General features: G+C 39.6%; 1 protein-coding gene across 3 annotated transcripts in view; it reads left to right on the top strand.

Moving 5' to 3' along the window:
* Window positions 1-22,636, top strand: part of LOC133403381 (copine-8-like) — a 67,717-nt gene that overhangs the window by 3,738 nt on the left and 41,343 nt on the right. The window contains exons 3-8 of one of the 3 annotated variants that reach the window (XM_061678352.1): window positions 6,474-6,523; window positions 11,996-12,042; window positions 14,467-14,570; window positions 17,372-17,411; window positions 21,164-21,240; window positions 22,144-22,207. In XM_061678352.1, coding sequence (XP_061534336.1) covers window positions 6,474-6,523; window positions 11,996-12,042; window positions 14,467-14,570; window positions 17,372-17,411; window positions 21,164-21,240; window positions 22,144-22,207 — 382 coding nt within the window. Of the gene's footprint in view, window positions 1-6,473; window positions 6,524-11,995; window positions 12,043-14,466; window positions 14,571-17,371; window positions 17,412-21,163; window positions 21,241-22,143; window positions 22,208-22,636 lie in introns of those variants that run through there. The other 2 variants (XM_061678353.1, XM_061678354.1) reach the window with 2 other exon arrangements.

Genomic DNA, 22,636 nt, shown 5'->3' with positions numbered 1-22,636 from the left:
ACCTGTATCGGACTGTTGCTGTCCATCATCTCTTTCACATAGAGGCCATGCATCAGAGCCAGAACAGTACTGTAGATACAACACTTGTGTCTTCAACACACACACACACACACACAAATCACTTTTTCAGGGAGTGAAAATTTTCCTTTAAAATTGAAATCCCTTCACACAGAGATGCCACAAAACTACAGCGTCAAAAGGTATAGCGGTAGATTTCTTCTTTCACACGGAATTCAGCAAAGCGATGGCATATAAAAATGAAGCTTTTACAGGCAGTGTAAAAATGGGCTTAGGTTTTAAAGACTTTCATACAGAGATCCAGTAAAATTGCAGCTTCAGAGCATAACACAGAACCCAGCAAAGCCAGTTGGAAGAAAAGACTGCACTTAAAACATTTTATGGTTATTGTAAAAATTGGTTTAAGATTTTAAGCCTTTCATACAGAGATCCTGCAAAATTGCACCATCAGAGCCAGTACTGTAGATACCACATTTGGTGTCTTACACACGGAATCCAAAGAAGCTACATGTTTTTTTTTACTCTCTGAAAATCTGTTTGAGACTTGAAGGCTTTCACATTGAGATCCTGCAAAATTTCAGCATCAGTGCCATAACGGTAGAGTTAGTCTTTTACAAATAACCCAGCAAAGTAACATGAAAAAGAGGTGGCCACTTAAAAAAAAAAAAAAAAAAAAAAAAGAAAACCTTGCTTTTACAGGCTGTGTAAAAATTGGATTAAGACTTGGTCTTTCACTTAGAGATCCAGCAAAATTGCAGCATCAGAGCCATAACACTAGAGTTTTCTTTCACACAGAGGCCTAGCGAAGCTACATGGAATAAGGGGGGTCACTAAAAAAACTCAAATCTACTGGCAGCGTAGAAATGGTTTGAAGACTTCAAAAGAAAATCACTGTAGATTTTATCTTTCACACAGAATCCAACGAAGCCACATGGAAAAAAGGTGGTTCTAAAACAAAACAGAATCCTTTCGCAAAGAGATGCTGTCAAAACCATAACAGTACACTTTGTGATTTTCACACAGAATCTAGTTATGCCACATGGAAAAAGTAGCACTAAAAGCCATTTTTACTAGCAGATCAAATTGGATAAAGACTTTCACACAGTGATCCTGGAAAATTTCCACATTTGAGCCCAGTGAAGCTACAAGGCAGCACAAAAACTGCTGCTTTACAAAGAGTCTAAAAATGCCTTCAAGACTTCGAGACTTTTACACATAGAGCGTGCAAAATTCCCACTTCAACACCATAAGTTTTTTGCCTCTTTCATACAGAATCCAGTGATGCCATATTTGAAAAAGGTGACACTAGAATAACTGCTGCTTTTACATACAGGCATTGCGAAGTTATGTTTAAGACTTTAAAATATTTCACACAAATATGCCTCAAAATTGACACACAGCGTTTGTGTCTTTCACACAAAACCCAGCAAAGCAGGATTTTGCCCCCATCCTGCCATCAGAAAGTAAGGGTCCTAAGACTGAAGCCTTTTACAAAGAGCGCCCTCAAAATATACTCATCTGCCTAACACCCTTTTTCACACAGAATCCAGCAAAGGCGGGATATTTCCATAACATTGCGCGCTTTTGCAAAACAACACAGTTAATTACAACCCCAATTCCAATGAAGTTGGGATGTTGTGTTAATCAAAAATAAAAACAGAATACCATGATTTGCAAATCATGTTCGACCTATATTTAATTGAATACACTACAAAGACAAGATATTTAATGTTCAAACTGATAAACTTAAAAAATCCATAAAATTAAAATTCTAAGTTCATGATTATTTGCTAAAAACAATGAAGTTTATCAGTTTGAACATTAAATATCTTGTCTTTGTAGTGTATTCAATTAAATATGGGTCGAACATGATTTGCAAATCATTGTATTCTGTTTTTATTTATGTTTGACACAACGTCCTAACTTCATCGGAAATGGGGTTGTACATTCAGACCCGTGTACGCATTGCGGTATTCACACCACTGTGTTACGGCTTAGATAGCACCTCCAAAAGGTGGTAAATTGCTGTCGTACCTGGATTCAATGTTGGTGCATTTTATTCAGAGCAAGCACATGGAAACCGCTGACTTTACCAGGCTGTGTGATAGGGTCTCAAAACCTTTGGGCAAAACCGCACCCTTGTGGTCATTAAAGTCCAAATGGGTTAGTTGTTGTCCAGTCAGACCCACTTTCCCGCTGTACTTCTATCCCGCCCGGTACCGTGTTCCCCATCATAAAAGATGGAATTCCAAATTAGCTTTTCCAAGTCTCATTATTTTTATTCATTTATCTTATACTGTGACAATTAAGCATGTGTGTAAGCTCGATTTTACCCAACTTCCTCTTGTATTTAGGTGGAAGTTAAGTTGTTGTTGGTTTTTTTCTTACAGCAATGAACTTTCCAGTGGTCTCTTCACAAGGTTGTGCGCATTCATGTTTATGTTCCAGGGAACTATTCGACTTCTTAGTTCCTCTCAGTCTGCCTCAGATTTTCCATTAAATGGCGACAGCACCTTTTATGACGATTGTCGTTCCATTAGACAGACAAGTGGTTGCTCCACAGTGTTGTGTGCCTCATTCTTTATGTTCCGGGGAGTTATGCTACTTATTAGTTCCGGCCAGTCTGCCTCAGAGCCTACGTTATATGATCACGGCTTCTTTCCAGACAATTAGTATTCCACTAGATTGTTGGATGTGGTCGCTCCGCAATGTTGTGCACATCCATGTTGTATGTACAAGGACCACCAAGAACGCCTCAGATCTTGCATTATGTGGAGATAGCGTCTTTAGCAATGATTACTGTTCCAGTAGACTGACAGGTGGTTCCCCCACAATGTTGTATGCATCCATGTTTATGTTCCAGAAAGCTACACAAGTTATAATTTATGACAAATCTGACTTGGATCTTATATTTGGTGGAGGCGGCATCTTTTACACCGATTGATATATCATTAGGGGGATAGGTGGTTGTGTGCGTACATATTTATGTTCTGAAGAGCTATGCTATTTATTTGTTCCACCCAGTCTGCGTTGAATCCTACGTTATGTGGCGTCTTTAGCAAGGATTAGCTTTCCAGTAAAATCTGACAGGTGGTCGCTCCCACGATGTTGTGTGCATCCATGTTGTTTCGATGCCTCCCCCTTATCTGCAGTTGTCTTTTAATACATCACCATTGTTATGTGTTTACAGTGGTACCTTGAGATAGGAGTAACCAGAGTTTTTCGAGATATGAGCTTCATTCAGCCGAATTTTTGCTTTGACTTGCGAGTGCCAACTTGAGATGGAAGCACTTTATGGCGGCAGTAAACTAAATGCAACTGCCTTCACAATAAGCAGCACTTTAACAAATGGTGAACATCTCATCAAAAAAAGAGAGGTTTCAAGCTTTTTAATGCCAGTCCCAGTTTAGGTTTATGGTCAAACTAAGCATAAAATAAAGACAATTACACGTTGTCTAAGGAACGTCTTCTAGGTTAATGCTAACAAACGACCACATGAATGGTAAACGCCATTGGCATCGACAGTCACGGTTTTAGAACCCAAACGGATATTTGAACGCACATGGTGGAACAACACATATAAACTGATAATATCGCATTACTCACAGGCATATATTCTTCATACTAAACAAAAAATGACTAATATTACAGCAATTTACTGAGTTGTAGAACAACAGAAGAAGAAATGTATTCTTCTTCGTTGGTTACATGACTGTACTATTCAATATCGCCTCCCGGTGGCCATGGCGCCCACACCAGAAGGCGCAGCACACTTATGGATGAAAAACATTAGTTCATGCGGCACAAATTGTCTAATGCTTTACATTCTTTTTAATAAATTTATTACCCTCTGGTTTTATAAAGTGCAATATTATAGAGTGCTGTTTTTCCTTTCCTTAAATTATTCTGGGGGGGATTGGGCGGCTGGAACGGACTAATGGCATTTCCATTCATTTCAACGGGGGAAGATGATTTGCGATAAGAATGTTTTGAGTTAAGAACATGGACACAGAATGAATTAATCTCTTATCTCAAGGCACCACTGTATTTGTACACATCTCAAAGCCTGTAACTAGAAATGTATTATTTCTTTTTGTGCGTCATTTCCAAGCATAGAAGGCTGGTCTCATCTGTTTTGGTATCAAAAGCTGCTTTTAAGCAGGGGGCGGCCATGTTGCGGCGAGCACGTGATGGCTCACTGGTGGGAGTTCAAATGTAATTCAAATGTAATTCCTGTGTCGGCAGGAAACGCTGCCGTAAATGTTTGATGAGCACAGAGCCGCCCGCGCTGGGTTGCCATTTCCTTTTACTTTTTTTTTTTTCTTTTTTTCACCTGCATCTCAAACAAGATCAGGTGGATGCTCTCAGGCGCCCACACAAACACACACACATACAAAGACACTTGACACACATGACACATACATAAATCTAGACACACACACATATATCTCAACCAAGATCGGGTGGATGGCCTCAGGTGCGCACACAAACACTACAAAACCCACACAAACTCACGGGGATACACACATACATGGACACATGCATAGACATACACATGTACGTGTATACGTAAACACACATACATGTACACACATACTGTACGCGAATACATGTACACACGACACAAATGACACGTCCCACATTAACACACACGTACATGGACACACAGGTACACATACACATCTCAACCAAGACCGGGTGGACGCCCTCGGGTACACATGCACACACTTACACAGATACATGTACACACAATATGCTTGACACACACACACACACACATACACATTCACTTGTACACGTACACATTCACACATCTACACGTTCGCACATACATATGCATGTACACACAGTAGACAAGAGACGCATACACACATGTACACACACGTGTGCATCTCGATCAAGAACGGGTGGACACCCTCGGGTGTGCGCACACAAGCACTTATTATTGCTTGCTGCCTTATTTGTTGGCTTTTTATCCAACATTTATCCCATTTGGCAGGTGAAGTCTCCCACTTCTCACTCCTACACACTCGTGAAGCGCTTGGATGCCATCCCGTCGGTTTATTATCATTTATTTAAGGGAGGGGGAGTTTTGGGGATAGAGTTCCGGGGAGGGAGGGGGGGGCTTGGTACCATCTGGGCCACGCTGGGATCAGCGGAAGAAACATCGCTAGACATCAGCGGCTGCACCGTGCTTGCCGCCTGTCAAGTAGGATGGAACAAGACGGGACACGAGCGACACTGCACTCGCCCGCCAGCTAACATGATAGCTTCATCGTCCAAACAAACCCGACGCACTCCTTCATAGCCCTATCAGCAACATGGAGCAACTGCTGGCATTAGCACATTACACACTCACATACTCACACACACACACACACACACACACACACACTCACACACACACATACTCTGCCAATGGAAAATTACACCTTGAGTTTTTATTTGTAATGCTACTCCCTGTCAGCCGTAATTCTAATTTATGTGTTCCGTAGTTGTACCTTCTGTGTTGCTTCCTGTAATGCTTCCTGTCAGATGTAATTCTACTTCCTGTACCACTTCCTCTTGGCTTTAATTCGACTTCCTCCACTACTTCCTGTCATCCATAATACAACTTCCAGTGCTACTTCCTGTTAGCAATAAAACATTTTCCTGTGCTACCTTCTGTTTGTTTTCCTATTGGATGCAATTAAACTTCCTGTGCTACATAATCTGCAATACTACTTCCTGTGTTACTTACTGTTGGACATAATACTACTTCCTGTGCCACTTCCAGAATGTTATTATTTTCAAGTACATTATAACATAACCCTATAAATTTTCATTATGTTGTATCATAATAAGGTTATGATTCAACATAATTCAAAAAATATTTTTGATTGTGTTATGTCGTAACCCTATTATTGTTAATTGTTGTATCCGAAATCAATTATTTTACCTGTATTATATCAGAACCCTATTGTCTTTCATTGCGATATATCATAACCTTATTATTTATAATTGTGTTGTATCAGAATCCTGTTGGTTTTGTCGGTGACATAACACTTTGGGTCTCCCTCCGAGCTCGTCTTCTTCGATGTTATTAATTGAGTTCCTTGGTTCAGAGCAGCTGCTCGACGTCGGATCTTCCTCATCCTCCTCATCTTCATCCTCCTCCTCCCCGTTTGTTCCGCAGAGCCAAGATGGCAGCATCATGTAAATTTGATGGTGCTGAGGGAAGGCAAAACGAGAGAAAACAGGCTACTGCATGCCTGAAATATTTAATAAGCTCCACTTTAGGTTGCATTCTGGAGTCTCTTTAATGCTGCTGCCTCAATGGCGACCAATCAAAGGGTGTGGGTCAGAGATTGGGTTTTTTGTTGTTGTTGTTTTTTGGCATTTGCTGAGGAAGAAGCTAATTAGGAGGCTTTTCAATTAGTGCTAATGTTTGTCTCTCTTGTTTTCTTGTTCTTTAGAAACCTGCTGGACCGAGACACATTCTCCAAATCGGATCCCAGTAAGACACGTGCGCGCGCACACACACCAGAACATTAACACTGATTCACACAACATTGTGGAGTGACCAATTGTCTGTCTCCTGAAACGCTAATCATCAATAAAGATGCTGTCTCCACATACCGTAAGATCTGAGGACGACTGGGCGGGAAAAATAACAAACATGTACGCACACAATATTGTGGAGCGCCTCCCTCCGTCTACTGAAAATGCTAACTGTGATGAAAAATACCTCCACTACAAATAACGTAACATCTGAGGAAGACTGGGCAGGAAAAATAAGTGACATAGCTCCCTGGGATATAAACATGGACAAACGCAACATTGTGGAGTGACCCTATCGTCTGCTGGGATTTTATTTGTCATTAAAGATGCTGTCTCCACAAAATAGAAGCTGTGAGGAAGAATGGGCAGAACATACACTGTGAGTTTCATAGGTCCTTGGAACATAAACATGGACAACATCGTGGAACGAGCCCATCAGTCTACTGGAATGCTAATTGTCATTAAAGATGCCACTACTACGCGTCACGTTAGATTTGAGGCAGACTGGGTGGAACTTGTAAGGCGTGTAGTTCCATGGAACGTAAACATGGATGTACACAACATTGTGGAGCGACCTAGTCTACACTTTGTCAGTTGGTATGGTCGGCCACAGAGTTGCATGTTATTATTATTCCATGTAGCATTGTGGATGTCGTACAGTGAGTTGGGGTCTCATCTGGTTGCATATGCTTAGTTGTCCTTTAATCCAACATGAAGCATCAGCATACACGGGCTATCTGCATTGCTGTGTGTGTGCGCGTTTGTGTGCGTGTGTGTGTGTGTGTACGTGTACGTGTGTGTGTGTGTCTGGGTGCACGCTTTCAAATACATTTTGTCCAAACATTATTGTTGTGGACCCATAACAAAAAGACAACGAGGTCCATTGTTATTCAAATTGTATTTTTGATGTTTACGAAAAGACAGGACTGGTGTCACAAAAGATATTTCAAACCGAAACTACAACCTACGATCTTTCCCCTTCAACCTGGGCCAGACGATCAACCAGCGCATCAAAATTGTCTATGATGTTTAACAAAAGCAAGGTGTCTTTGTTTATAAAAACACATACATTAGGTTTGTTGCCAACTTGAAATTGACTGAGGTTTTCACTGCCAAAGGTTTGTCGAGAACTTGGGTTTGACTTTGATGTTTATTAAAACATTTACATTTGTAAGTTTGTTATAAATTGTTTTTGTGTTTACAACTACATTGTCTTTGTGTGTACAAAAACACATACGTTAGATTTATTGAAGACGTAGTCTTTGATGTTTCCAAAAACAATTGTGAAGTCACCTCAAAATTGCCGTTGTTTACAAAAATACATACTGTAATTTCTCATGTATAATGCACATTTTTGTTCCTCCCAAAAAATGTCAAAGGTCAATAGTGCGCATTATACAGGGGAAAATGAAAAAAACTTTCACATTTTATAAATGTAAGCCACCATCTAGAGGTTATGAGAAAGGTGTACCCTTTCATTCTAATATGCTACCGCCACCTAGAGGTTATAAAAAGGTGTAGCCTACAGTTTCATTCCAATATGACAGGAGTACGCATGACTGCATAAATATACAATTTTACAATTGTATAAAAGTTTACATACTCTGGCAGAATTTATGAAATATAGTTGGTTTTTTATAAATACGACATAATTAATTTATTTATGGTTATGTTTTGTCTAATGGTAATGCTTTTCTGAAATGCTTGACAGCTTAATTTTGAATCCAATTAAAATGAAATAAAATTAGTTTCGCCTGGCCCTTCATGTTTTCTTTCAAGAATTGTATCCTTCTTACAAATTCTGCCTGGGTAATCAAACATATGAGCACAACTGTGTGTTTTCTCATTTAATAAATAAAAGTAGGGCTGTGAATTTCAAAATAAGAGCAAGTAAATAAAAAGAAAGTATTACGTATTCAAATAAAGTGCTGAACTTCAGAATAATTCTTTGAAAAAACTAACAAAATACAGATAATACTTCATGTTTTGATTATATGGGTAGAAGCAAAATCATGCAATGTAAAAATGCATTATACATAGGTAGAAGGGTTTTCCAGAATGTTGAGGTCAACTTTGAGGGTGCGCATTATACACGAGAAATTACGGTACATTAGATTTGTTGCCAAATCAAAACTGTCTTTGATGTATGCAAAAAATACATACGTTATGTTCATCAAAGACTAAATTATCTGTTGTTTAAAAAAAACATTAGATTCAATGAAGAATAAATGTACATTGATGTTTACAAAATGAGATTTATGTTCATGTTAATTGAAGACTCCAAATTGTCTGTCTAGAATAATGGAAGTTAGGTTAATTGAATACTCTGAATTGTCTTTTATGTTTACAAAATTATGTACAGTATGTTAGTTAATTAAAGACCCCAAATTGTTTTTGATAGTTGTCAGGCTCACCGAAGACGCCAAATTGTCTCAGATTTTTATGTAAGCTGTGCAATGACAATCAAGAATCTAATTCTAATGTTAGTTTCATTGTAGACTTTAAATATCTTTGATGTTTATTTACATTTAGATTCTATGTTGACTCTAAACGGTCTTTAATTTTAATATCAGGCTCACTGACGGCCCACTGCAGACTTGTTAATGTTTACAAAAGCATCAATTAAATTCTTTGAAGACTATTTTTGATGAAACACAAAGATAATCAGGCTGCTTTATTATAATCAATATACAGTAAATATTAACCTTTACTGCCTTATTATGTTCCATCCATCCATTTTCTTTACCGCTTATCCTCACTAGGGTCGCGGGCTGCTAGAGCCCATCCCAGCTATCTTCGGGCGGGAGGCGGGGTACACCCTGAACCGGTCACCAGCCAATCGCAGGGCACATAGAAACAAACAACCATTCGCACTCACATTCACACCTACGGGCAATTTAGAGTCTTCAATCAACCTAGCACGCGTGTTTTTGGGATGTGGGAGGAAACCGGAGCGCCCGGAGAAAACCCACCCAGGCACGGGGAGAACATGCAAACTCCACATAGGCGGGGCCGGGATTTGAACCCTGGTCCCCAGAACTGTGAGGCAGATGTGCTAACCAGTCGGCCCCTTATTATGTTAATAAATATAATTATTAATATTTACTTTTGAGAGGCTGAAATTTCGAGGAGGTGGACAGTTAAACAAGGTCTCTAAACTATCGATTATCAAAAATTATCAATTAATTTGATAATCAATTAGTTGTCGATTAATATTTTTACCTCTAATTGTGACCAGGGTGTCTCAAACGAAAGAAGTATAACATATAATAAAATATAAAATACATAATTAGAAGTCAATTAAACAAAATGAAGGGTGACCCATGAGCAAGTGTGGCTTCTTTCACTTTTAGAATTTGGGGCTTTTTCTCTAGCCATCACCCCTTTTTTCCCCAATTTACTGAAGCATACTATACCCACACACAAACACACTCACATACAGTATGTGTATATATAAGAACGGTAATATGCACAAACAGTGGAATTTCATCCGGCTTTATAAGCTAATATGAATATGGTACGCCAGTGTGTGCCCGGGGCCCTGAATATCTAGCCGTGTGAGTGTGTCTGTGTGTTTGTGTGTGTGTGTGTGTGTGTGTGCTGAGGCGCTCTAATGCTGTGTGACTGTGGCCAGTGACTGTCAGCATAGTAGAGACATGGACGCAGCACAAGTGCCTCCTTGCATAAACGTTGGCCCTGGCGAGGATGCTCAACCTTCCTCCTCCTCTTTTGGTTTCCCATAAAGTGCTACGGTGACCAAGCTCGTAACTCAATGTACTCGTGTATCAAATCAATATTCCCCATTGACATGAATTGAAAAGCCTTTTTTTTTTCTGTACCGCTTGTAACGACCAAGGAATAGATTGTAACTGAAAAGACTTGTAATTTGAGCTGCGTGCCTTTTCTGACTTCAGCATACGGGAGATTAAAGCCCTGTGTGCAGAAGGTGTCTTTAATGACAATTAGCCCTCCATTTGACTGAGGTGGCTCCACAATGTTGTGTGCATCCATGTTCCTCGTCTGGAGAGGTATGCAGTTTATTTCTTCTTCCCAGTCTGCCTCAGATATAGTATGTGAAGACGACAGCTTAAAAAACAAACAGCATTCATGTAGACTCCGATGATCGTTCCACAATGGTGTGTGTGTTCATGTTTATGTTCCGAAATGAGCTAATTTGTTCCGCCAAGTATGCTTTCTGCCCTAAGTTATGTTGGGCTGGTGTCTTTCGCAATAATTAGCATTCCAGTACACTGACGTGGTAGCTATGTTTTTGTTTAGAGCAAGCTATGTGACATTTTTGTTCTGCCCACCCAGTGTCGGAGTTTAGGTTATAGTGTAGACAGCATCTTAAATGACAATTAGTCTTCCAGTAGACTGATGGCGTCGCACCAAAATGTTGTGTGTGTTCATGTTTGTCTTCTGGAGAGCTATGCATTTATTTCGCTTAGTCTGCCTCAGCTTTTATATTATGTGAAGACAATGTCTTTAATGACAATTAGACTTTTAGAAGACTGACGAGGTTGCTCCACAATGTTGTGTGCACCCATTTTTATATTCTAGGAACTATTTTGTCAAGGCCAGTCTGCTTCAGATCTGACTTTATGTGGAGATGTTTTTGATGACTACAATGAACCCCCGTTATGCTAAACGATACAGACCTATCTGCGATAGGTTGAAATCCACAATAGAGACTAAAAATAAATAAATGTTTTTTTGTTTACTTACTGAAGCAAACAACTGAAATTTTGTTTGCTTACTGAAATCAGTATCAATATTACGACAATTATAAACCTTCAAACAACTATTAGTTTAATTAACCCTAGATGGATCAGCAACACATACAGCGTATCGAAGATGCCTGTTTAGGCCTACTGTAAAAAACGCATAAAAGATGTTCGCTATATGTTCTCAAACCTTCGTTACAATGACATCATTACCTTGCACTTTGCGAGACAAGCACAGCTCCAGTACAGTAGCGCCGGCGATGGCAATGGTGGTGGTGGCGCGAATGCTAATGCAATGTCACTTTAGTGCCGGATGATCGCCTCACTCTGCTTCTCCACCAGCGTGACGTCTTCGCGCTAGGGGGGGGAAACACAGAGACTCCCCCAAGGGACGGGAGACGCTCGCATGTCAATATTATCGACCGTCCTCACTCGATAAGGACATTCCGCCGCACTCTAACCTCGTTTTTCCTCTCCCACCTACGCAAACAACAACCTTGCCCCCCCGCCTCCTCTTTCCTCTCTCCTGCCATCCTCCCTCCACTGACATATCATCACACTGCAAGGCAAACTTCTAGTGACATTTAATTAGGGAGTTTTCCCGCCACAACGGCGTACGGGGGAAAACACGCTCTCAGCTCGTCAGCATGAAGTTGTCACTGTTGAAATGTTCTGGTTAAACTCTTCTCTCCATCTCATCCTCCTCTCCACAGTCTGTGTGCTGTACACTCAGGGGATAGCAAACAGGGAATGGAGAGAGGTGAGTCACAAATGTTTTTTTTTAGTATAAAATGGTGGCTGGTGACTGCTTTGAGACACTAACAAAAGGAACAAGATTGTTGTTTTCACAGTTTTTGCGCCACAAGAGGCTCAAACGTTTCTTCTGGTGTTTGCTGTCAACAAATGTATTATGCATCACACACGGGAAGGGTCCCAAATGCCAGCGAGCAGGTTAACACGATGCTTTGATGCCTTCTAATGGGCAAAGTCCGTATTAGTGTAATTGTATCCCAGTGGGATGCGTTGGCGCTACAGTTGCTGGCTACTGGTGTCATTAAAGGTCTTTTTGTGCAGAGAGCAGCGCGCACACAATTACTTTTGTACTAACACATTTTTATAACAATGCTTGAGATCTGAATGCTGATGAAAAATTTTACTCTAACATTAAAAATAACATTTTTATTATTTAAAATGGTTTAAACTTTTTTATTTTCAAAATGTTTCATATTTGATTATTAATGATATATGTATATTTTATGTTTTTGTTATTAGTTAAATTTTAAAAGTAAAATATAATTTTGATTGTTGTGATTGATGTTTTAGTTTGTATTAATTTTTTAGACAACAACAATATTTTCATTCCGTATGGATCAGTTCGGTCTGAAAGAGATTTTTAGACAACACAACATTTTGGTACGTTTCAAACCTGGTAACACCTGGAGACAAAGGCTGGTACACCCCAAAGACTGGACACACACACACCCCAAAGACTGGACACCCAGAAAAGCAATCTGGTGTATGTGGTCAAGTTAGGGTAAGGGTTAGTGAGGAATGCACAGATACATACATTAGGCAAACTAAGCAACCACTGAGTAGACGCATGGCACAACACAGACGGGCAAACTCTTCAGGTCAAGACTCAGCTGTCTCTACCTGCACTTCCAAGAGAAACAGAATTATTTTGAGGACAAAATGTGTATATATTCCTGACATGGAAGTCAGATGGTTTGAAAGATGAGTGAGAGAGACCTTCTACGTGAAAGTGGGAAGACCATTGCTAACAGAGGGGGTGGCTCACGACATCACCTATCTCCCTCTTGCAATGCTGTCCTTTCGTCCATTCCAAAGAAACTCAATAATTCTGCCTCCAAAAAAACACGGCCTCCTCAGCCGCTCCACTACCACTTTACAACTGAATGGAATATTAATGAGGGAGTTTCTACCTAATCACTGTAGTGGACGAACAGTGGTCTCTCTGGAAGGCATCTTAACGACCCTCGTTTTGCATTCCTAAAGAGTGATGCCATCTGTGGTTTGGGGCATGCCTCTAACTTGGAGGATAAATAGTGGAGTTTTTCACTAGCCAACCCTAAAGGCCTCTTTATACTCCCGTGGTCGCGCGGCCGACAACGCCCGCATTGCATCACGTGACCGACGAATTGGCCCGCGTGGCCCCTCTGCATAGCTTGAGGCGCACAGGGCAAAAATTGTTGCTGCGCGTAGAATGCCGCAGAGATAATCTCTCGTGATTGGTCCGTTTTAGTCACATGCTGTGATTATGTAATCAGCGTTCCTCCCGGTTCCACATAGCACCCACGCCGCTGCCTTCTCGATCGATTTTGCAGCATAATTAAACGTTTCATCTGGTCATGTAGCTCCATTTGTTCGAGCAGACTCTGTTCCACAGTCGCCATTGTTGTTGTTTTGTTCCTTGTTCCGGAAAGGAAAGTAAAAACGGGTACCGGATTTGGCCACAAAATGCAGAGGAAACTCCACCATGTTGCGTCCTAGCCAATGCCAGCCATAGCGACACCCCTGACTTGGAGGAGAACTGCAGCACACGTTCAAAACAGAGCGCGTGTGTTGCGCTCGAGTATAAAGGAAAACTGCGTGTGGGATAGCCGCAGTGACGTCAGCGCAGTCGCCGTCCGCGCGAGTATAAAGAAGCCTTAAACCTTGTTGCATGAACATCTTCTACGACAAACAGAACAGTCCAGTTGCGATCGTTTCAATGCCCTGAGAATTACATGATCTGGATGAATGAGAATATTCATAGGCATTTTGTTTTATTTTGTCATTTTTATTTTTCATGTATTTAAAAATAAAATAATTAAAATTTCGTCCTGTGGTTTTTGGTGTCCAGACAACAGATTGGCATTCAAAATTAAAACATTTTTAAAGTTATTTTTATTTGTTTAATTTTTAAGTTTGATTTTATAATTGTGTGTTCTTTTTAATTCCTCACTTTAAATAATGGTTTACATTTTCAGATTTTTCAACAGTTTAAATAATACAAAAAAATATAATTTCAGACACACAGACTGTTCTTTGTAACTTGAAACATTCTACTGTCCCATTTAGCATCCAATTTACAGTGTCCCATTTAGCAACTGTGTGTTAGCATATATAAAAAATATTTACAGTATGATATAATATATTTGATGTGATTTAAAAAAAAATACAGTTTGGCAGGACAGAAGTGATCGACAACACGCTCAACCCCGACTTCGTGCGCAAGTTTATCTTGGATTATTTCTTTGAAGAGCGGCAGAATCTACGTTTCGACCTGTGAGTTAACCATTGATTTGCGTGTGTGAGTGTGCATGTGTGCATGCACCGCTCTCCATGCATTGGAGCCAAGCTAAGAGTGAAATATTCATGCTGTGTGCGGGAGGGAGATGTACGTTATTCCGCCTTTTAAATAAAAGACACATTTTCTTGTCACTTTTTTTTTTTTCTTCTTCCCGAGCAGCGTTCTCATTCCACTTGGTTGCACTTGGAGAGGAAAAATAAACCAATTTGACTTGAAGGCGTTTTGTGGAGACGGTGATGGGAATGCTGAGGTGTCCATCAGGAGAACACATCCTGAGGAGGAAAGCTTAAAGTCATCATTAGTACCATCATAACTAAACTAAATGGAGGAAAAAGTACACAATTAAACATTCTAAAAATTCAAAAATGCAATGTAAAACTTTTTTTTTTTTTTTTTTTAGTACAAAATTTTACTTTTAACCATTGTTTGTATTCCCCAGCATTACAAAAAACAACTTAAAAAAACAGACACAATTTAAAAAACAAATACATACAATTAAAATTTACAAAATGCAACATCTTAAAAATATAATATAAAAATTAACCATTATGTTTTATCAGCTGGGGTAGGCTCCAGCTCACCTGCAAAAATGGATGGATGGATGGATTGCATTGTTAATTTATTTTTAAAATAAAGATCATCTAAATTATATTTTTTTCTTTTTTGAATGTGTTTAATTTAATTAATTTTTTAACTTTTTTTATTTTTTAATGTTCAGTGGTTTTACAATGGTTTTGGATGTACATTCAACATATGTTTAATCATTGAATAATATAAGTAAATTATTATTTTTATTATTATTTTGTTTTTACAGCGTGTTAAATCCAAAGAGCAACTGAAATTATTTAAAAAATAGATTTTCAGTTTTATTATTGTCTGATTTGAAAATGTTTATAGATAAAAATTTATAAATTTTTAAAATGTATTTGTTATTTCTAATGTTTTTTGTTCATGTTTCCCCAGTATATTCTGGAGTATTAGGATTGGGAATCATCAAGGATATGGAATAAATGCCCAAATGGCTTTAAGGAAAGCGTTTACACACTAGTAGGACAACTTTATCTTACAAGTAATAGGACAACTAAAAACTCCTAGTGAGTTGCCTGGTGGGCATTTTGGTGCTCCTCGTAAGGTCCAGGAGGCTACTAATACGTGACACGTCTACTAGTTTGGCCCAGTGGTGTTACTAGTGCATCTCGGGCGTTTACTAGTCAGGTTCAATTGCATACTAAGAAGCCAAAAGTGGCACTAGTAGTGGAAAACCATTGCTCGTCAGCTACTAGTGCGCCCTAGTTGTTCCGTAAGTGCACTGAATTGTCTTCCTAGTGAGGACAAAGAGTGTACTAGTACGTGGCCCTTAAGCTGGAAAGCAAGGATAGCAAATAAACGGCTTTCCATACGCTAGTGTATTGGTTTGCGGCCTCTTTCGTGTGCGTGTGTCATTAATCATCAAAGGAGCTCTGAGCCCCCCTCCTAAAAGCCAGACCCCCAAAAAGAGGGCAGACAGCACAGGAACACAGGAAGCGGAATCCTATCTGACGCAGTGCCGAGTGATGTCATCCACAAATTTGTGTTCGCAAGGCGCCGCGGGATATCCGTGTGTGCGCGTGTGTGTGTGTGTGTGTGTGTGTGTGTGTGTGCATGGTCGAATCAACATACATCCATCATGTTGTTTTTAATGCTCCCCTTCCCTTCACTTTCTCTGTCTCTCTCTCTCTCTCTCTCTCTCTGTCTCTCTCTCTCTCTCTCTCTCTCTCTCTCTCTCTCTCTCACACACACACACACACACACACACTTGTCGGTGTGTCTCATTATGAAATAGGATTACATGAATGATTCATGAGGCGTCCAAAGTGACAGAGGCGAACGGTGCCGCCAGCACGCTCTCACACACACACACACACACACACACACACAGCATCTCCACATTACCTCTGCCAAGGTTTGTATGTTTTCATCATGTCACAACAATGTTTCAGATGTTGTAAAACGACGTTAACCATTCTTAAACAGTATTTATTCCCCATACAAAATAATGAAAATAGGAATAATATGTACCTGGAAATTTTGAATTTTTGGAAATTTGGCCGTGGCGCGGTGATCGACCGGTTAGAGCGTCTGCCTCACAGTTCTGAGGACCGGGGTTCAAATCTGAGCCCCATCTGTGTGGAGTCTGCATGTCCTCCCCCGTGCCTGCTTGGGTTTTCTCCAGGCACTCCGGTTTCCTCCCACATCCCCAAAACATGCATGATAGGTTGATTGAAGACTCTAAATTGCCCGTAGGTGTGAAGGTGAGTGCGAATTGTTGTTTGTTTATATGTGCCCTGCGATTGGCTGGCAACCAGTTCAGGGTCTACCCCGCCTCCTGCCCGATGATAGCTGGGATAGGCTCCAGCACTCCCGCGACCCTTGTGAGGATAAGCGACTCAGAAAATGGATGGATGGAAATTCAGCCGGCAAGGCCAGTTTTGGTCCACAAAGTGAAATTTAGTAGGCATGTCTGTCATGTGTAGACCCCCACCAAGAAAAAAATATCTCAAGAAGCCCCGCCTGCCTTAAAAGACACAAAAGTTCTGCCGTTTTGGTTTGAAGTGGCCATTTGACGATCATTTTGGCTATTTCCAGATGACATTTTGTTCATTTGCTACCAAATTTGAATCATGTTGATAAGACAGATGGGTGACGCTAAATTGTGAAACATTTCAGTTTTTGTCATTGAGTGTGGGCTGATTAAGTTGGCTAATAAACTTTAATGTTGCGTCTCTTCTTTGCTCAGGTACGACTTGGACTGCAAAAGCGACAACCTCTCCAAACACGTGAGTGTCTCGATTTGTTTTATCACCGTCAATATCATAGTATCAATTCTTTTGGAAAAAAAAATACTGTAAAATAAAATTTAATTCCATTTGGACATACAGTACATGCTGTTTATTGGTCAATGACTACAAAAATCCCCAAATTACTAAAATACAACATTTTAAGAAGCATGCGTGTCATTGACAGTGAAGGTAAACTTTTTAAAACATTTGCACATATATGATTTATAGTAGATAGTGACGATGAAATGAAAAAAATGGTGTTACATCCACGCAAAGACAAAAAGATGATGGCCATACATGCTTTTATTTTTTTTTATTGGACACCAATGCAAAATAAAACAATATATATAAAGTTTGGAGATACATGCTTTTTATTGGATGGTGATGTTTGTTTTTAAATATGTCCAATATGGAGATACAGTGCATGCGTTTTACTGGACAGTGCTAATAAAATAAAAATACATAGCATTTGGCGATGCTTGTTTTTTATTAGACGATGATAAATATCTACTATGTAGATATTACATTATTTTCAGTGGATAGCAGTGATAAAATAAAATTAAAATAAAATATTTGGAGATGCATGGTTTTTATTGGACAATGACCATAAAAATCAGCAAACATTAAGACATGCGTGATTTTCATTGGGACAGCAACAAAAGAATTTGAAAATACAAAATTTGAAATGTTTAAAAACATTTACAGATCCATGATTTTTACAGATTTTTACATTATTTTTATTGGATAGTTACAATAAAATATACATTCATACATAATTTTTATGTGCCGCGACCAGTTCGGGGTGTACCCCGCCTCTCGCCCGAAGACAGCTGGGATAGGCTCTAGCACGCCCGTGACTCTAGTGAGGATAAGCGATACAGAAAATGGATGGATTTCACACACACAAAATGATGATGAGGCAATGGAGGTACAGTACATAACAAAAATGAAGAAAATTTGGAGAAACATGCTTTTTATTGTATGGTAACGATAATTTATAAAAATAAAAAATAAAAATAAAAAAGCCAAATTTGGAGATACGTTTTTTTTCCCCTCCATTTCACTAAAATATACTGCAACACTGGCCGATACATTACATGTTTTCACCACCCCTCAGCTCTTCCTGGCCGATTGTGGTAACCCCTCAGACCCTTACCCATATTCAATTACCCATAATGCTCCGGGGCTCCATCTGAGCGCAGCATGAAGGCCGAGGATGGTTGAATGCGTCCTGTCGGCGCCGTGGATGTGTGGGATTGCAGATCTGGCACGTGGCCCCATTGTCCATGAACGCGCCCATATCTAGATGCCCAGCTATAAATAACACTATCATCATCAAAAAATGATGTTTTTCATAAAAGCTCACAAGTACAGTAGCTCAGTCGTTCCAGCCCCTATGCTTTGTTTACGTACCTTGTACAGATATGGCCGCGGGGTAAGCATGTGCTGACAGAACATGCACTTATGTGAATTTAAGAGCTTTTATTTTCCCTTTTGTCATACTCGTTTATTGACAAATTTATATCTCGTATAAATTTGTCAATAAACGAGTATGACAAAAAATAAACGAGATATAAATACATTTATTTATTTATATCTCGTTTATTTTGCTAATGAATGTTGAAACAAGCGTGGCACAATCATTAATGTTTATACTGTATGTCATCGCTGTTTGATGAAAAACAAATAGCTCCACTTTTTTTACTTGTTTGTGGGGTGAATTAACATTTGGAGATACATACTTTTCATTGGTTAATCACAGGGGAATAAAAGTAAAACTGCCAAAATTTCGGGATACAGTGGAACCTCGATTTAACAGACTAATAGGGGGAGGAGTCGTCCGTTATATTCGATTCTGTTAAATTGAGCACTTTTCTGTGGCTTAAAACACCAATACAGTACAAAGTTATTGTTTTGTACTTATTTTCGTAGCCTAAAAACACCCATTACAGTACAAAATTATTGTAAATAAATATTTAAAAATAAACCTTTAAAATGTTTAAAATAAAGGTTTTCAGGTTTATCCAAGCTTACCTCGCTGGTGCACAGGAGGGTGTTTGTTTTTAGTTCCAACTGGACACTATTTTCTGTCCATTAAATTGAAAAGTCCGTTAAATCCAGTCCATTAAATCGAGGTTCCACTGTACTTGCATTTTCATTGGGAAATGACACTTAAACATAAATATACATTTATCCATTCATAATTTATTTTGTTGATTTCTGGATCAAAACATTTCTTTTGATTTTGAGATTTCTTGTCAGCCAATGATGATAAGGAAACCCAGAATTGCCGTGGTGAGATACATTGCAATTGGCTTCAGCTGTGCATTTGCAGTTGAATATGATTTCCAGCTAACTCCTCTTGCAAAGGTCAGACCTTTTTTGTCATGTTTCTTACTCATCAAGAGGAGGACGACCTCGCTGTGTTGGGGCTCTGTTCTGGCGAGCGTCTTTGGAGCAGTTTTGCGCCTGCAGGATCTGAACACGCGCGTGTGTATATATCATTGCACAGACTTGTTGTTGATGCTCCTCCAGCCAATCCTCTTGTGGAGGCCCTCCAGACACGGACAAGGACACCACTAGCAGGCCTCTTCCCCTCTCAGTTGTTGGTCTTCATGTCAAAACTAGCGTGCTGCAGTCAAGAACGCTGGGAAATTTAAGGCCTCCGACAAGGAAAAGTGCATTCAGGAGCCATATCAATTCCATCCATCCTTTTTCTGTAGCACTAGTCCTCATTAGGGTCACTGGAATAGCTGGAGCCTATCCCTGGGGAATTTGGGAAAGAGGCGGGGTACACCGTAGACTGGTCCCCAGCCAATGTCAGGGCACATATAGACAATAAACAGACCGGTCAGTAAAGTGGAGACCTGTATACTCTCAGCTCAACATCTGTGGGTTCACCCATTCATGGATTTAGAGGAAAAAAAATATATTTTTTTTTCAACTTTTTAAATATTTGAATATTCATTTTTCTTTTATTTATTTTTTTATTTTTTTGGGAGGTACCAACTATGAAAACCTTTATTGGGAGTTTATCCCCGCTTATTGAAGATTTTTTGGGGGGTTTTAAAAAAAAGTTCTGGGGAGTGGGATTCTGTAAAGTTTTGGCTTGGCATCGGGTGGGGAAATGAGATCAATCTTTCTGGGAGTGTGAGAGAGCGGGAGTGAAAATACACTCCCGTGTCACCCGCTAATGCAAACTCCACACAGGGACAGCCTGAGAAGTGCTAACCACTAGTCTTACTGTGCTGAACACAACTTGATACATGATGCTGAATCAATTAATTAAATGTGGGAGTTCACAAAAAAAGCAAACTCGGTCAGATCAAAGTAGTCAACCAATACTAGCCATCCATTTTCTGCACCACTTTCAGCCAATCTTATAACAAACAATAAGCAACATAAAAGCTTAACATGTTGAAAAGGGACTAAGAAAAACATAAGCCTATTTTATCCTACATCTTATACACTGAATTGAATATAAACGATTCTTCAAACATACGTATTTTTTAATTATGGGTTTCTATAGAGGGGAAAGTCACTTTCTACTGTTAGTCACATTTTGATGACTACTACTGTAACATTGTATGCAGACTGTACAGTAAGTTACTTTACGCTTTACATAGTGAAATATGACTATTGGATGAAAGATCTACTGTACTGACTTTTTGAAATGATCCACTATATGTTTCCATGACATATTTGTCATGTAGCATGTTTTTATTATTATTTTATTTTTGCCCATGCAGGATTTCCTAGGCCAGGCGTTTTGCACGCTGGGGGAGATCGTTGGCTCGCTGGGAAGCCGCTTGGAGAAAGCTTTGATGTGAGTCGCACAACAAGAATATTTCCTAGTACACAGTAGTTGTACCTTGACTAACTGACTTGAGTTCATTCATTCCGTACCCAAGTTCGTAACTTAATTGCTTTGTATATTTAAAAAAATTCCCCATTGAAATGAATTGAAATGCCTTTAATCCATTCCAGTCCATCCATCCATCCAGTGTGTTGTATCGAAACATAAAAGAAGAGAATATAAATAAATAAATCATTTTTATTAAGTCTAATGACCGGTGTAGGTGATCGTTTTATAATGTCTATTACAGGCTAGCATACTAATGTCACATTACAGTTTATCATTTAGCTGTAGGCTAGATCACTAAAAATTATACTCCCATTATTGGCATTCACGCTAACAGTTAGACAGCTTATTATTGGCTAGCAAGCTAACGTCAAACTACAGTTTACCAGTTAGCCAAGTACTATCAAGTTGCATGCTAACAGTTAGCCAGCTCTTATCAACTTGCACGCTAATATTTAGCCAGCTATTATCGGCTATTACGGTAACTTCAAATAACCATTTACTGTACCAGTTAGCCAGTAGCTATCTCCTAAGATGGTAATGTCAAGTTACACTTTACCAGTGCACCAGCTATTATCAGCTAGCATGCTAGCATCAACCTAGGACAGTAGTAAACGTCTGTACAGGCAGATATGGTATTTAGCCAGCTAATATCTGCTAAGATAATGCCAGCTAGGTGTCTAATATCCACTAGTGTGCTACAATAGGACCAGATAATATGGGAGGATATCATCAAACATCAGATAGGAAGTTTCCTGATTTCTCATGTGTTTGAAACACAGCACAAAAGTAGAAAAGAAAATGGAGGACTAAAACGTGTCACATGATACTAAGCTAAGGTACTTGTCATGTTGTGATGTGTTCCAGCGGAATTCCTGGGAAGAAATGCGGAACGTTGATAGTGAGAGCCGAAGAGCTGAGCAACTGTCGGGTGAGACAAACACGAACATCCTACGTGTCCTAAATGCACCACATGGATAGCGTTTGTCAGTAGATGCCCTGACACACAAATGTCCTATTTGTCATAAATGCAACATGCTAGAGGGTTTGTTAGTCAATAGACACTCAGACGCACAACTGTCCTACATCCTATGGGTCCTGAGTGAACCACAGATAGTATTTTTCACGAGACGCCCTAACTCCCAAACGTCCCACGTGTCAAAAATGCACCACGGAGAATGTTTGTCAATAGATGCCCTGACACAAAAACATCCTACGCACCCTGAATGCACCACAGGTTTCCTTCCACATCCCTAAAACATGCGTGTAGGTTCATTGAATACTCTAAATTGCCCGTAGGTGTCAATGTGAGTGCGACTGGTTGTTTGTTTGTATGTGCCCTGCGATTGGCTGGCAACCC

This window comes from Phycodurus eques, chromosome 5 (assembly GCF_024500275.1).
Source record: "Phycodurus eques isolate BA_2022a chromosome 5, UOR_Pequ_1.1, whole genome shotgun sequence".
Classification (NCBI taxonomy): Eukaryota; Metazoa; Chordata; class Actinopteri; order Syngnathiformes; family Syngnathidae; genus Phycodurus; species Phycodurus eques.
The sequence above is the reverse complement of the archived record's forward strand: the minus strand, read 5'-3'. Positions and strand labels throughout refer to the sequence as shown.